Below are 15,706 nucleotides of genomic sequence, written 5' to 3' on the forward strand. Positions count from 1 at the left end.
TATAACAATAAACACACGAAGCTTTGCAAATTATCGAAAACACTCATATAATTTTAAACAAAATAATAAAGAGAATTATTTTTTATCAAGAAAAATAAAAATGATAATTAAAGAAAAAATAATTTTTATTTTCAATTTTATTGCTTATTGAGCTCGATAATAATCTACCTTTTTTTTAGAACGATGCATTAAGATTAGCTTTTATACCTATGAACGGTGAGATCACCACCGACACTTATCGTACGGCTATAATAAAAAGGGGGGAAATGATATCTTCCCCTTCGTCTCTCTCGCAAACGAACTTATCGAAGACCTTGAAAGAATCGTGACACGAAGATTGCCGAGTGCCGACGCGATCGAGTAAGATCCGTTCCTTTCAATCAATTTGGGTTCTATCCACCCAATCCGTACGCTTTTGAATTTGAATCGATCTAGGGTTTTTGATTGGGTGAATTGCTGAGAGATCCGAAGATTTTTCTCGTTTCGCTTGCATTTTATCAGTTAAATGGCGTCAGTTGCTGTTTTTTTTGGCAGATATTGTTGTATTCTTTCAAGATGTTGGATTTGATTCCGGCCTCTATTTTCTTGCGCTAATTTTTCTTTCGGGTCATGCATTCGATGATTCTGTGGTGAGATTTGTAAACTTTGTTGCGTGATTGGATATTTGGATCGATTTTCATACTGTTTTGGAACCCTTACTGCATACATTCGCTTTCTGAAATCCTTACTGAATTATCGAACTGTGCAGAGGAGAATTGTGAGGGAAGGCTGAGGAAACAAAGGTCGTCTGAATCTAGCGTAGCCATGAACTCCAGAAGGTTAGTCATGCCCTGTCTCTGTGCCTGCTTATGATCAACATGAACCGATTTGTTCTTTTACTTGCTCAAGTGTGTTTGAGTTGCAGAGCAATCCCTTTTTCTGGGAAGAGAAGAAACAAATAGAAAGAAACGATAGCAAACCATGTTTGGCCCAAATATTTGGGGTCGGCTTCAAGGATTTTACCCCTTGATTGAACACTTCCAGGAAAATTTAACATTTGTGTTGCTTTTGTTTGATTTGAATTGCTTCTGCGGTTCTCAATACGTTTTGAGGTTCCTCGTTACATAATTACGTTTGATTGCATTATTGCATATTCATGTCAGCTGTTATGTTGCAAACCTACTAATCATCATATTTCTAGGACATAAGCTAGGTTTGTTCAAGTACTAGTTACTTACTGTTTTTTTATTAGAACATTTTCTCATGAATCTTAAAAATAAAAATATCTGATGTCTTTTATATTATGATCATTATATTTATATTATTCTGACAGTCGCCCAATTATAGGGACTACCGTGGTACTAGAGCTGCTCTTTTTGATGGGATTGAAGAAGGTGGCATCCGAGCTTCACAATTTTCATCTCATGAAATTTCTGAGCATGATAATGATGTGGCTATTGAAGGTCTACAAGATAGAGTCAGCGTATTGAAGAGGGTAAGTACAAGATAGTAATTCGAGGGCAATGTTTTCAGATTTGTTGATCTGTTTTCTGAACATGTGATAATTGAGTTAAAGTAATTCATTTAAGGAACTAGAGAATGGAAAGATGTGGGGAAATGGATATTGCAGTTTCAGGTTATCCAAATAGCCAATATAAAGAGTATGAGTAGGCATACAGACAAGTGTCTATTAAGTATTTAAGTTGTTATAACCCAAAAGTAGCCAAATGATGCAAAAGAAAATATGAGGCTGATCTTTTTGTTTCTTGAATGTGTTGCCAAATTCGCTACTCTTTTCAAGGTGCATATAGTGAACTATTAGAGGAACAAGTGAGACTTCTGAATGATAGGTAACTGATGCCAAGTGGTAGATACGAAACATACAGAGAGGGGCAAGAGAAGTTTCTTGGGCAATATATTAACTGAGTTTTCATGATCCTTTAGGACTGCCTAAATTGAAGAATTGGTAAATGATGGGTTGAGAAGGTGTGACAGTCTTGTTTATCTTATATCTCTGCAACATTGAAAAAAATCTCTCTTCCAACTGAGAAATTTCTCTGGCTATGAATTAACCTAGTTTCTGAGTTCTTTTTGGACAGTTGAAAATTGATCTGATACAATAGGTAGCTACATTTTGAAATGGACATCAGAATAGCTTTGGGAAGTTGTCAAACAAGAAGCTTTTAATATAAATTTTCAAAATTGTCATTAGGCACGATAATATACACATAGGTGTAGGATCAGGGTTGGAAATATGGATTATTGGCAAGAATGCCATGCCTCTCTACTACCAGGGTGGCATTGGGCTTCAAAAGCTTTTAATTTGGTCTCTTACAACGATCATACAGATCGGCATTTGACTATCTTAACTACTAACCTTACCTTACACTAACACAAAAACTGATCCATGCACAATTTAAGCGGATAACACATAAATCTTTCTCAACTATTTGACCCATTAGATGACTGAGCCATAAGACAAAGTTGGCCATACCTTGTCTCAATGTGATTCTTGGGCCTAGATTCATGTTGACTCTTGGCGACTGCTTATGATATCATTCAATGCTCTTTTACAGTTGACAGGTGATATACACGAAGAGGTTGAGAGTCACAACAGATTGCTGGATCGCATGGTATACAATCAACCCTGTAATTTCCCTCCCTCTATCAATTCATTTTCATAGCCGCCAATGTATGTCAATATTTCAGGGTAGTGACATGGATTCGTCTAGGGGAATTCTTTCTGGAACAGTGGATCGCTTCAAGCTGGTAAGCAAGCATAAAAATTTACCAACGTCAGCGACTTCAATATCCAAAATTCCAAGCTCTCTTTTGTGTGTTAGGTTTTCGAGACTAAATCAAGCCGTCGAACTGCAACCCTCATTGCCTCTTTTGTGGCTCTCTTCTTGCTCATCTATTTCCTGACCAAATAAGTAGCTGCCAGAGTCTCTGTCTGGAGTATGAAAGCACATCCTCGTCTGCCTGGACACTCGCAATGTCATATATAGTTTTGTCCAACATCATCTACAAACATGTCAAAATGCAAGATCTAGTTACTGTTCATGGAGTGTGCTTATTGTTTGCTGTGGCTAAGATGGTGCTCTGTGTATGCTCCTGTGGTGTCTCATAGTTGCTAAAACTGCTTTAAATGGTGTGCTTAAGATTTGCATTCTTGTTTATCTGCTTGGGGTCCTTGCACTTAGAATATACATGCATGTTCCTTTATAGGATGGAACTGAAGGATCGCCAAGTATTTTTGTTGGTCTAGTCTTGTTATGAGGCTTTAAATGTTTCTATGGTTGTGTTAATAGATTGACTCTGATTAGGGCTGTGCAAAAATTCAGGTAAACCGAATAAACCGATCAAATCGAACCGAATTTTCAGTTTTTTCGGAATTTCAATTTTATTTAATAAAAAAATCGGTTTTTTCGGGTTATTCGGTTCGGGTTCGGTTCTTAATGGTGTTATTCGGTTTACCCGAATAAACCGAGTAAAGGTTACCGAAGTCCGAAACGCCGAAGTCCGAAACGCTCTGCGAGTAAAAAAATCCTAAAGTCACAGATTCTCCAATCTCCACAGTAGCGCTGTCGCGACTCGCGATTCCCACCCTTCTCGTCGCCTCTTCACCTCTTCGCCTCTTCGCAAAACCTAACTTCCGAGAACCCTCTTCACAATATTTCTCTGCAGCGCCCACTCTTCTCGTCGACGTCGAGTGATTCCCGCCCCTCAAAACCCTCTCCTGGCCTCTTTTGTCCTCACTCGCCTAATCCCCTCTTTCGCCATCGTCGAGAGGACCTGTTGCTGCGATCCCGCATGTTCTGTTGTCGCTCCCGCAAGTGCAACCGAGTGTCTTCCTCCTTTCTCGCCGTCGACTCATTTCTCCTCAAGCTTACAGCAACCCACGGCCACACGGATTATGGAGTACAGGTACTTTCACAAATTAACCACATATTAGAAAGCAATGGGTTCCTGATGAGTTATTATTTTAATTGAATTAAGTTATTTGTATTAGAAAAAATCAGTTAATTCGGTTAAAAACCGAATTAACCGATATTTTTATCGGTTCGGTTTATTCGGTTATTATGGAAAATTCGGTTCGGTTCGGTTTGGTAAAAAAATTCGGTTAATTCGGTTTTCGGTTTATTCGATTCGGTTCGGTTCGGTTTTAACCGAATAATTTTGTCAAGTTCATTGTGTTTGTGCACTTGGGTGACCACTACTTCTTGGCTAGGTGGATCGTGTTCCAATATACCTACAAACTCTCACAACCCTATAACTAATCACCTTAGTGAACACTCTTTAAGGGTTTAACAGAAAGGAAGTATCAATCAACTCTTTAAGGGTTCCAATGGACCTAGTGAGGTCGAAAAGTTTATCGAGGTCCGATGGGGTCTGCGTTGATGAGTCTTATGGCCAAAGGAACCGACATAGTAAACAAGACTGTCTTTGTTAATTTAACAATCGATTTCAATTCGATAATTAAATTTAACGATATGAAATTCGATCACTAAGTTTGTGATTATTTAAATTAATGATGAAAATTAAAATATTTATTTTTTAAATTATTGATTTTTTTAATATTGGCCACAAAATTAATGAGAAAAATAAAATTATTCAGTAGTAAAATTTGCTACGGAAATATATATATCGTCTTTATTGAAACTATAAACTCAATGCAGTTTTATTTTTTATTAAACCGGTACACATTTATAATATTTCCACCAAATCCGAATAACATTTAATTACAATCAATATTACAATGGTAAATATTACAATATAAATACTTATTCAAATGCATCCACAAATTAAATAGCTACATTCTAAAACACATCTAAATGTCAAGCAATTATAATTATGTCACACATTTTAGAAAGTGTAATCCCGCCGTACAGTTTCAAAATACTCAAAACAGTTATGTATAATCTTTACCTACTGGAGCTGGACGGTAGGTAGAGTATCTTGGGAACCAAAAACAGACATAGAATATTTAAGAAAATTAGAAGAAGGGTCTATTAGTTGAGGCAATATTATATTACGCGAGACATAAAATCTTGTATCGACTCTTCTAATATCATGACCTGAGCTTTTAATTCGGTATTATTCTCCGCTTTCAACTTTTGCACATCGATCAGTTATAACTGAGGTAACCCTAACCTTAGGAGTAGACATCACACGATGAAATTATACGACCTTCGCTTGGGAACTAATGTCATAGAGATGCCTCTTCTTCATCTCACCAGCAGTTTCAAATACATATTGTTTATCGCATCAACTGATGGAATCTGTAGCTCCTCTCCCTCTACAACAAATTAAGATACATGGGTAACTCTTACAATCATATCATCTTCTGTAAAAAAAAATATTATTAATATGTAATATACAAATAATGAAACTAGTTATTGTTAAATTTGAAAGATAATAAAATTTTGATACATATGTCTATGGCAGATAGTTCGGAGAAATGGTATTCTACTTTGATATTCAATAATTTCACAATAACATATGATTAGAAAATGATAAAAAAAGAATATCTTCTCAAATTTCTTTTTCATTGATCTTTAATATGTCATATAGTTTCTCAAACTTCTTTTTCACTAATCTTTAATATGTCATATAGTTTCTGAATGACAAGCGTTAATATCTTATCATGTTCGAATGATCAAGCGCACTTATCACGTTGTGAATCATCAATTGTATTGGGTTGCCATGTCAAAATAAGATCACATTAGTCATCCAAGATCAAAGAAGTTACCCTTGTTTATCACTTGAAGAAGATTATAACCCTTAATTATGGTTTGACTTATGCTTAATTACATCAAAACATTGAATGTCTAGTATAAAATTAAAATCACCTCCTTTGTTATTCTCTTAAGGCAAGTAAAAAAATGAGTTTCGCCTTGTCGTTGAGACCTTTGGGCTTCGTGTGATAAGAAAACAATAATTCTAAAAGGGGTGAATCCATCACCTCAGCAGTCCACTAGAGTCGGTTACACGGATATGGAGGAAGGTAAATTCATGTACATAGATAGGAGTACATGATGGGATGAATGACAGGTTGTGAGTTCCAATAAAATTCGATCACAAACTGTTATATTAAACTGTTATATTAAAAATATCATGCATTTATCGTCTACGCTAAGTCCTAGGGACATAATAATTTTAAAAGGAGTTGTAGAAGAGAGGAACATGAGACGACAATAATGTTAAAAGGACTTCTAGAAGAAAGGAAAAGTTTGAAGATTTTAAAATGATTAATTTTAATTAGTATAAATTTTAGTATTATTAGATAGTACACATTAAACTTGTAAACTCACTACTGGATAAATTTTGCAATACATATTTAACTTACAAATACTATGTACTTACTATCATTTAATAAATATTTTATATTAATAAAATGTTTCTAAAAACTCATATTATTGCACACATAAACATGGTTGAATAATATTTTTAAAATATTTTAAAGGTTAATTAATTAATACACCATTGTGAATTATTGAAAATTAGTTATTGATTATTGAAACATCAACTATTACTATTTAAATTCAATCATAAAACTAATCACAAAACTAATTAATCATTCGTAGTTAAACTTTTTAACGTAACCATTGATAATGTCCATACATATTTCGCATATATATAATTTTCTCAAATATTCATAGATAAGAATTGAAATACTTGAAATTACAAAAATGTATACAAATCAAAGAAAACTAAACCACATATAAGTTGTTATTTTAATCTTTAGATATATGTGCATTGGAAACCCTAAATTTCATGATCTCATGTAAGTTTGTGTACGAGTGACTTTAATTACATACTTTGAAAGTTCATTGTAATTATTAAACCCTAATTGCACCGACGAGATCATATAAATCTATCTGATTGTTATTTTGTGTGGTAAAATCCTAAAGTTCATGTAATTTTATGTATGTGCCTAATTATGTACTTGCTTACTAAAGCACTTCTATAAGAAATTTAAATTTGTGTATGTATTCTATATGTCATCTAAACTTAATTGTTTGTGTGTCTTTAATTTATCGAAACCCTAAATTTCATGTAAGTTTGTTCATGTGTCTTTGCTAGCTGATATAAGAACAAATTAAGAAATTTTGTGTAAAACACTAAATGTGTGTGATCATTTGTTTTGTGTGTTGTGCATGTCTGAAAACCCTAATTAAATTTCATGTAATTATACAATTAGGGTTTCTTTGTTGCTCTATCAATATACAAAATTTTAATTCCTCCACAAAATATAATTATGAAAGAATCACAATAAAAGGAATGCATAATTAACTAACTAACAATCATGTATTTATACAAATTTATGAAATCAAAGTAACTACAAACCTTTGAGTATATATAATTCATACTATACGTCCTCGTCCAAGTCTAAGTTCCAAGTCCACTTCTTCTTCCTCCTCCTTCTCTTCCAACTCATCTTCGTTGCGTGAATCATGATCCTCGCGAAGAAGTGGCAGCTCAGTGCTCGGTCTACCATCGGGCGGTAATTGGTGCAATAATTCTGAGACTACTCTTGCTCGACTTGAACTCGATCCTCTCTCCATGCAACAATCAATAATTAGGTCAGGATTGAAAGGAGGAGGAAGAGGGGGCAGTAGCATGACTCCTCCTTGACTCGAACTTGATCCTTTTGTAAAGTGAGGATCGGTAATTAGACCATGAAAGGAAAGAGGAGGAGGTAGTGGTAGTTGTGTTTGATGTTGAGTTAGGTCGAGCTGCAACATCATTTGGGCTCGTTCCCGACGGTGGATGTTCATGTGGCCACCCAAGGCTTGTGCTGTCATGAAGCCTCCTTGGCAAAACATGCACTCGTACGTCATCCGGCCACCGCCGCCACCGCCACCACCTCCTACCTCCTCTTGCACCTCCTTGTTCATCTCCTTGTTTCCATCACCTCCTTCCATGATTTAATTATAATTAAGAAACATGACCTAGATCTCCAAGCTCATATATAGGAAACATAATTAAAAAGACTTAATTAAGGATTAATTAATTAATTGGGGTTATGTAGACTTGGTGTTGACATGATTAATGATGATAGAGCTGTAAAAATTAATTATATGATAAAAAGTCATCAGTTGCCGGCCTTGTAACATATATATATATATAAACTACAAACAAATGATTAATTATTAAATAATACATATTAATTTGTTTGTGTCCAGTAATTAGTTCCAGTTGTAGGTTAATTAATTATAATTAGGAGTAATTAATTATAAGTTGGAGTTTAGCTGTACTTAGTTTGTTGCCGTCTGCCTGGTAGATTGATTATATTGCTTCATGGCCAAGTCTTAGTTCAAGGTTTTTACTTGGTAGAAGGGGGTGCATGGATACTATTAGTTAGTCGGTTAAGTAAGTCGAGTCGAACCGAGCCGAGCCTATTTGGATTTCGCCTAAAAAAGTTTTAACTATATCAAAGGAAACAATAGTAGTCCAAAGTGAATGCTACCTTACCAAATTGGTAAAGACCTAAAAAGTTGTTATCAAAATTTTGAGTTTAAAATTCTTCTCAATTTAGTGATCCATCTTCTTAGCTAAGCTTTCAAATGGAGCTTGACGCGGGCATAGATTATGTTAGAGGTCGACGAAGGTGAGCCTTATCGATATAGCTGGATTACTAAAAGGGGTAAGTCCTGACGAGTCAAGATTGAGATAACGGTGTTGCCCATGCGAAGAGAAAAACACTAACAAGAGGGGGAAAGGCAATCACTCTGAGAAGAAACCACATGAATCAAATCGCATTCACCTTAAGGTTTTATGAATGTTTAAAAGAATAAGTATAATATGAAAATGATTAGACAATAAAAAAAAAGTAAACATAAGGGAAATGAAGAACATTACACAAACAAAATACAAAAGACACTGCGTGCATTAACCCTGGAACTTGCTTACCATCCCCTCTCATTTAGAACATCAGAAAGAAAAAGAGAAGAATTTACATGAAGCAAATATTGTAATCGTTTTCTTTTCTTTTTTTCTTCCTCCTGTTTTGATCACAGATATAAGGGAATGCAAAGAATTCAACACTTACTCATCACCCAAAACTCCAACTAGATACTACAATTTTCCCAAGGTAATTAAATTAAATAGATGCTTTGATTTGGGGGATGGAGGTTAATTCACAAGGGTTGTTGGGCATTTGAAACATTTCCTGGAGAGTCGTCGATCGTCGTTATCTGCAAACGGAAATTAGCTCATTAATTAGATCATTCGATAAGCATATGAAAGAAAAAAAAACAATTGCAATACAAGTAGGCAATATAAACACCCTGTTTTGAGATCTCCTACAGCAAACTTTGAGGGGCACTTGAGGAATACTGAGGTTTGAGGATTTTCTTAATAATGGAATATCTTGGAGCCTACAATATTTTTTGGGGAGTGAAGAGGATCTGAAAGACCAAGAGGGAGAAGATTTTCATCTTGATCAGAATTTTATGTTAAGACTTCAAAGAGCACTAGTAGTGAGTTTTTCCAAAATATTTCATTTGATCAGGGGCTGAAAGAGGAGCTCAGGAAATATTGAAAGAGTTTGTGTGCAAGGTGTGAGCATTTGGATCCCTTCAGCATAGAAAACTTGATTTCTATGATGAATTTTGTAGAAATAACGAATCGAAGAACTTTACTGCAAGATTGAAGGATTTAGATATAAGGTGCAATAAAAGTGCTACAAAGGGATGACAAAACCCTAAAATCAAACACCTGATATGCATACCTGATCGCAGATGGCACAAGTATCACTTCTCTCCATCCATTCAAGAATGCAAGAGAGATGGAAATCGTGTTGACATCTTGTTCTAATACGAGGATTCCCTGAATCGTACTCTGTCAAAAAGTAAGGAAAAGGGAATTTCATCAAATAAACAATAAATAGAATTCTAAAGGAAAAGGCTCTAGACCAAAAATATCAAGTTGTTTCTGCCTGAACATAAAAAAGTAAAGATGAGAAATAATAGAAAGAGAAATGTCACCAATCAAACTGTGTAAGCTACAATCCTTTGCCTTGCTGAAGAAGTGGTGATATGCACATTCTAAGGAAAATGGACATGGTGGCTTGACAAAGAATTAATCCAAATTCAATGTCTTCTTATGTTGGTGTTATAGCTATATATAGAGCTCAATGGAAGGACAAAATTCTTAGAGCCAATCCAACCAACACAGGTTGATGATTATAACAATGATGAGTTGTTTGATGTTAACGTTTGAATCATGGATTAATATCTTGTATTGTGTTGACAGGCACTATCAAGATTTACCATTTTACTCTCGCACTGAAACTCAAACAACAGCATCACAATGATCCTTCTTCGGAATTCTTCCTTGTGCATCATCCTTGATTTCCTCAGAATCATTCCTCTGCTTGGGACTCTCAATGCTCCTGAAATCCAATTTTCATTTAGGGCGAACAGATATAAGGCAATTCTAATTGACGATTTGGATCCACCAGGGATTCCATTATCAGTGACGTGAGGTGGAGACCTAGAGGCTTCGTTTGCATCGTGAGGCTTTCTACAACACCAGTGGAAAAGGATGTGTTTCCATCTCCTCTATATGAGTTTCTTCCTCCATCTCATCAGTATGGCCAACATCATGTGTCACCATGGGCAAAATGGCACACAACTATTCACTTTAGCAAGAAACCTCAGCTCTGATAGAGAACTAAACATTGGTTTGAATCACAAAAGGAATTATTAACTAAAAAGAAATAAGCTTATCTGGATGGGTATTAACAATCATATGGTTGCTTTTAATGTATGCATATAAAAGACTTCCCAAAAACATATAAAGCTTATGATGCATTTGATTCACCACATGGAATTGACAAAGAATAAAATAATTGTTCTTGGCGAATGGAAAAATGTAATGAAGTAAGAATAAAATAGAATTTAGCTCATGAATTTAATTCTAGCAACACTAAACCAAACACAAAAATAATTATTCATTAAAATAACTACTCCTGCAAACCAAACATGTTGCTAGTCTCATGGGCTACATATCTTGATAATTGCAACATAGAACGTAAATTATTTTTCAAAATATCAAGATCACCTTCTAGGCAAATGGGACAAACATCCTCCTCATCTGCTGTAGAGATAATAGGCTTACTGACCTCGTCTTCAGTAACCTTAGGAGAATTATGGTCGCTATCAATTTTACTTTTGCAGTTCAAAATTTCAAAGTTGTCATTTGTTTCTTCAATTGTCTGATCCGTTTTGGTTCCATGACTTCCGATATCTTGAAACACAACCTGTGAGCTTGTTAAACCAACATCAAAGGGTAAAGGTGCAGGAGGCGATCGATAAGTGTCCGGAGTGGACGTGTCCAGATTAGTGTCAACTAGTAGTCCCGATGAGATTGCAGAAACTGTAACATGGCTGTTGGATGAAAGTGGTTCACGCTCCAAGTCTTGAGGACACTGAAAAAGGTGAAATGAATGGGTTTACAAAGAATACAAAGAACATAGAAAATGAACTCTGTTCAAATGAAACTTGAGAAATTGGAACTATGAGGCCATGTCAAACATTTGTATAGATAACATCTAATATCTGAAACTAATACCCTAACAGTCACCACAAGTAAGAGATGAAGAGACCAATAAAGTATAATCAGAATTCTAAGCAAGCAAAAATCGCCAGTGATTTGTTGGGATTAGGACTGTAGATTTTTCATATTTGCATGAATCTTATACTATTTCATTCAGGTGCTTTTTTCTAAGAGCCATGTTACCCATGGGTATGGATGCGTGTCATATTTTCAGTCTAATAGCTGTCTGACACTCAGATGCATACCCATATCAAATACTCGCACCCGATTCCAATTAACATAACCATTCGTCCAGTTGAATTTTTGTATAGCATGACAGTTCTGAGCTACTTTGGCTTAAACTGAAACTGATCTACGAGTTCAAATTAGCATTGTCAGTTTGGTAAAATGTAAACTGTGACAATGCCTGTAAATTTGTAGATAACAAAAGAAACTACAAATGGAATCTAATCCTGGAAATAAGGCAAAAAAAATTTCCTAAATGACCGAAATTTGTGTTTACTTTAGAAAAAAAAAATCCAGAATACATACATAGAAGTAAGTTGGTGTTCTATGTGATTCAGCTCCTCTGGAAGAACAGCAGCAGCAACCACCCATTACCTATCAATTTTTTTCTTGTCTTACATCGATAATCAAGCCCATCTTGAAGTTATAATAGAAATAGACACCAAGTAATAATTTACAATCACAATTAAGTTAGGAACTTAAAACACTGATTCTAGAATATAAAAGATGTGACGAGTCAAGCAAAGAGATAAACCACTGAAGATAAACAGGTAGAAAGAGAATAGCAGCATTACAAAATTTCTGAACCCAGTATAATGAAGACAACAAAAAAACTATTTGGAGTTGGTTGCATGAATCTTCTATTTAGCTCTCTCTATGCAAGGCTTAAGATTCATATTCATAAGTATACAGATTTTGATGTTACACTCAACCTTTTGTATCCAGGCTTGGGACCGGCGGCAACAATTTTAGGATATAAAAGAGCCAACAGCAAAATATAATTGACAAATATGCAGAGGCTTCCAATTGCCTAAACAATTATTTACCACCTTTCTGCAAAACTCTGGAACTCACAATTCAATCCAGGAGATCACATTTCAATCCTCCGCCTATTTCCCAACTCATACAAAATGTAATTAAATGATCATCCACAGGATGCATTCTTCGAGTCTGCAGGACAATTCACAGGAAAGACCAATAACCTAATCTACGACTTATCATTCCTTTTCACCTAAAAAGGCTAAAGATCAATCTTCCGATAGAAAACAAGTTAATAGGATCCTCTTCTGAAATTAGATTATTGTTAAAAGGTTATTCAATCAAACTACATGTAACCCCATACTTGATGAAACGGTTCGTCATACCTAAAGGAAAAAAGTAATCATCAAGCGTCCTTCTAAATATCGGCACAGACCAAAAATGAATTCCCACCCCGAGCATAAAGCAAATGTTCTCCAAGCACTATAAACTCCAAACAAAGCAACTCAAAAGGTTCCTTTTTTTAAACCATGGTATTTCTCAGTCACTTCAAAAAGCTGGATTCTTGTTCACAGGTTGTTCGACCATCCACCATGCAATCCCGTGCTTGATGAAACGTTTCCAGCATACCTTAAGGAGGAAGTAATCGTCAAGCATCCATCTATTTTTTATGTGAGATTTACAAACAAGAATTCCAACCCCACCCATCCAAGTTCGAGAACATCTTTCAAGCACCATAAACCCCCAAAGAGATAAAATCAATAAAAGTAAAATCATTTTCAACGTAAACGTCCAATAAGACAAAACAAATAGCAGGAAAACAAACTTTCTCGATCTCGATCAAATCCGTGAAGGGGAAAACGCTTCGTATAGGTTAATACAAAGCGAACATGAAAACAAGAAAAACAAGGCATCCGACAATACAACTCGACAAATCAGATCAATAAACACCCTCGCCTAGGTCACCAACCTCGGCAATTTTTCAGGTAGAAGAAATTCTACCTGAACAAGAAAGAGGATGATCATGAGGAGGAGGAAGAAGCATGGAGATTGGAGGGGCTTACTGAGCGGCGCCGAAACGGTGGGAAACCCTAGGACCGGGGAACGCCGACGAGGGCAAGCGGTGCCGCCATGGCGGGCGGAAGCTTCTCCTCCGCGACCGAAGCGAGAAAAGAGTGGAGATGGAATCCACTTGTTGCCTATAAATACAATTTCTGTTCCAGATTTAATTTCATTTCAATTTAAAATATATATATATATATTTTTATTTTAGAAAAAAAATTACACGAGTGAAATAAATTTGCCAATTTATTAAAAACTACCTATACTTTTCAGTTTCGCGGCGAGAGGAGACTTTCAACTTAGTTATCTTTGTTCGAACAATTTGCTGATCTTTCTTCAGTCGCTTACCAGACTCCACCTTCGCTGACACTCTGGGCCCCACAGGAGAACAACCCGCCAAGTAGGCAGGTAGGTAGGGCGGGTAAACGGAAAGCAAGCAGGAATTTATGTTATTATATAAAATTTGATTATCAATATATTATTATTATTATTTTTTTTAATATATCCAATGAGCGAATGAGAAAGTTGTCCATCGATTAATCAGTACACCTGGACTATTTAAAAAATAATAATCCAATTTATCATTTTAAATAAGATGTGTAAGGATGAAAATGAAGAATTAGCAAACTGCAAGGAGCTAGATGAAATTGTATAAGAAAAAAGAGGGAATCAATCAATTTTTTCTCTCCGACTTCCAAATGGCGGCTAGGAAGAGGGAAAACGACACGTGGCCGCCCCTTTCGGCAGGCGATCCAGAACTCACCGACCGAATTATTTATTCATTTATTTAAAAAAAAAAGACAGAAAAATCTAACTCATTTACAACCAATTTAAAGAATTATTAATATATTAAATTATTTTTATCATTAAATAAAAATTATTAACGATGCCAACTGACCAAGGCAGTGAAAGTTAGGTTAGTCCTATAGAAGACGACATGACTTATCGAAACCTGCCTCAGGCAAAGAATCGTTTGCAAGCAAAAGCAGTGATGGACAAGAACATCTGGTTCTTCCTCCTCGACATATATCGCTTTATTCTAAATAATTGGAGCCTATGTTATGTTAACATTGGTCAAGAGATGCCCTCACATATTCGATGAGAAGAATACAGAATATTACTTGATTGCTGGAGTAGACTAAGTGTTTAGATCCTCACGGGCCCGATTAGTGTTGATTTGTCCATCGAGTAAATCCGAAAATGCTTGTGGTAGTGCATCGGCAACCGACTTCCATGGTCCATCCATCACTATAGGATTGCACGGGCCCTGAATCTTTTCCTCTAGATTAAGTGTCTATGCGATCGCAATTGAAGATTGATCCGTGGTACTTTGGGAATTCATCTTGATGTTTTACTAATGCGGTGTTAGCCAAATAAGAGAGGATTGCTTAAGTTATGAATTGATTGGAGGTAAAAGTGTAAGTAGGGTCGTACCAATCTAAATTGATAAAGGGGTCACATAATTATGATCTGATCTGAACTGAACATGAAAGGGCTCAACCAGATGGGCAGACGAGTGGGAGAGTGGATATGAGACGGACGCATGGGAAGTACACAGTGAGGACATAAGTAATAGCTCCCGAGGCATAGTTGAGTTGGTTACGACGTAGCAGATTTGCAGAAAAGGCAAGGTTTGAATCTTGGCGAAACCAGGCAATACCCTTCTGCGTCGTGATCAACTGCAGTTTCTCGATTTACCTTCTCACAAATGGTCGTGGGACCGACCATGTAGGACCGCTAAGGTGGCGCACCTTTTTGTAGAAGATGACATAAGTAATAAAATTACTTATTAAATATTTATTTAATAAAATTACTTAAATAACTCACTTGAAGTTTTTTTTATTAAAATTACTTAAATATATCTCAAAATTTGCTATTAAAATTACTTAAATATTTATTTTAGACACAAGCAATAACTCACTTGAAGATTTTTTTTTTTAATGAATATGAGTATTTGCATTTTTGAGGAATTTTTTAAAATTAAATTGATCACAGTTTGAAATATGGATCCTATTAAATATGATCCGTGGGCCGATAGTCCGAGCCCAACCCAAGAAATAGTGATATTTTTGAGAGGTATTATGATATTTTTGAAAATTGTGGGGGTATGCTGGAT

The 15,706-nt window shown here is 35.6% G+C and overlaps 2 protein-coding genes across 4 annotated transcripts; one reads left to right on the plus strand and one right to left on the minus strand.

Annotated features, from left to right (window-relative positions):
- The first annotated feature begins 297 nt into the window (after window positions 1–297).
- LOC141813378 (bet1-like SNARE 1-1) lies at window positions 298–3,140 on the plus strand. The gene is made up of 6 exons (XM_074701338.1): window positions 298–360; window positions 749–818; window positions 1,327–1,474; window positions 2,556–2,612; window positions 2,689–2,748; window positions 2,823–3,140. Exons 2-6 carry the CDS (start codon window positions 805–807, stop codon window positions 2,910–2,912), a joined length of 369 nt encoding a protein of 122 aa, XP_074557439.1. The 5' UTR covers window positions 298–360; window positions 749–804; the 3' UTR covers window positions 2,913–3,140.
- A 5,643-nt stretch (window positions 3,141–8,783) lies between these two features.
- Window positions 8,784–13,687, minus strand: LOC141813160 (putative E3 ubiquitin-protein ligase RHB1A). 3 transcript variants are annotated; one of them, XM_074701074.1, is made up of 6 exons: window positions 13,593–13,687; window positions 12,915–13,158; window positions 12,076–12,144; window positions 11,050–11,416; window positions 9,716–9,825; window positions 8,784–9,179 (listed from the first exon to the last, which is right to left on the minus strand). In XM_074701074.1, exons 3-6 carry the CDS (start codon window positions 12,139–12,141, stop codon window positions 9,123–9,125), a joined length of 600 nt encoding a protein of 199 aa, XP_074557175.1. In that variant the 5' UTR covers window positions 12,142–12,144; window positions 12,915–13,158; window positions 13,593–13,687; the 3' UTR covers window positions 8,784–9,122. The 3 variants fall into 3 exon arrangements, with proteins under 3 accessions (XP_074557175.1, XP_074557174.1, XP_074557176.1); XM_074701073.1 differs by lacking the exon at window positions 12,915–13,158; XM_074701075.1 differs by lacking the exons at window positions 12,915–13,158; window positions 13,593–13,687 and adding an exon at window positions 13,499–13,517.
- Between the last annotated feature and the right edge of the window lie 2,019 nt (window positions 13,688–15,706).

This window comes from Curcuma longa, chromosome 20, assembly GCF_044706935.1.
Source record: "Curcuma longa cultivar G26 ecotype Majalengka, Jawa Barat chromosome 20, ITB_CL_G26_1.1, whole genome shotgun sequence".
NCBI classification, from domain to species: Eukaryota; Viridiplantae; Streptophyta; class Magnoliopsida; order Zingiberales; family Zingiberaceae; genus Curcuma; species Curcuma longa.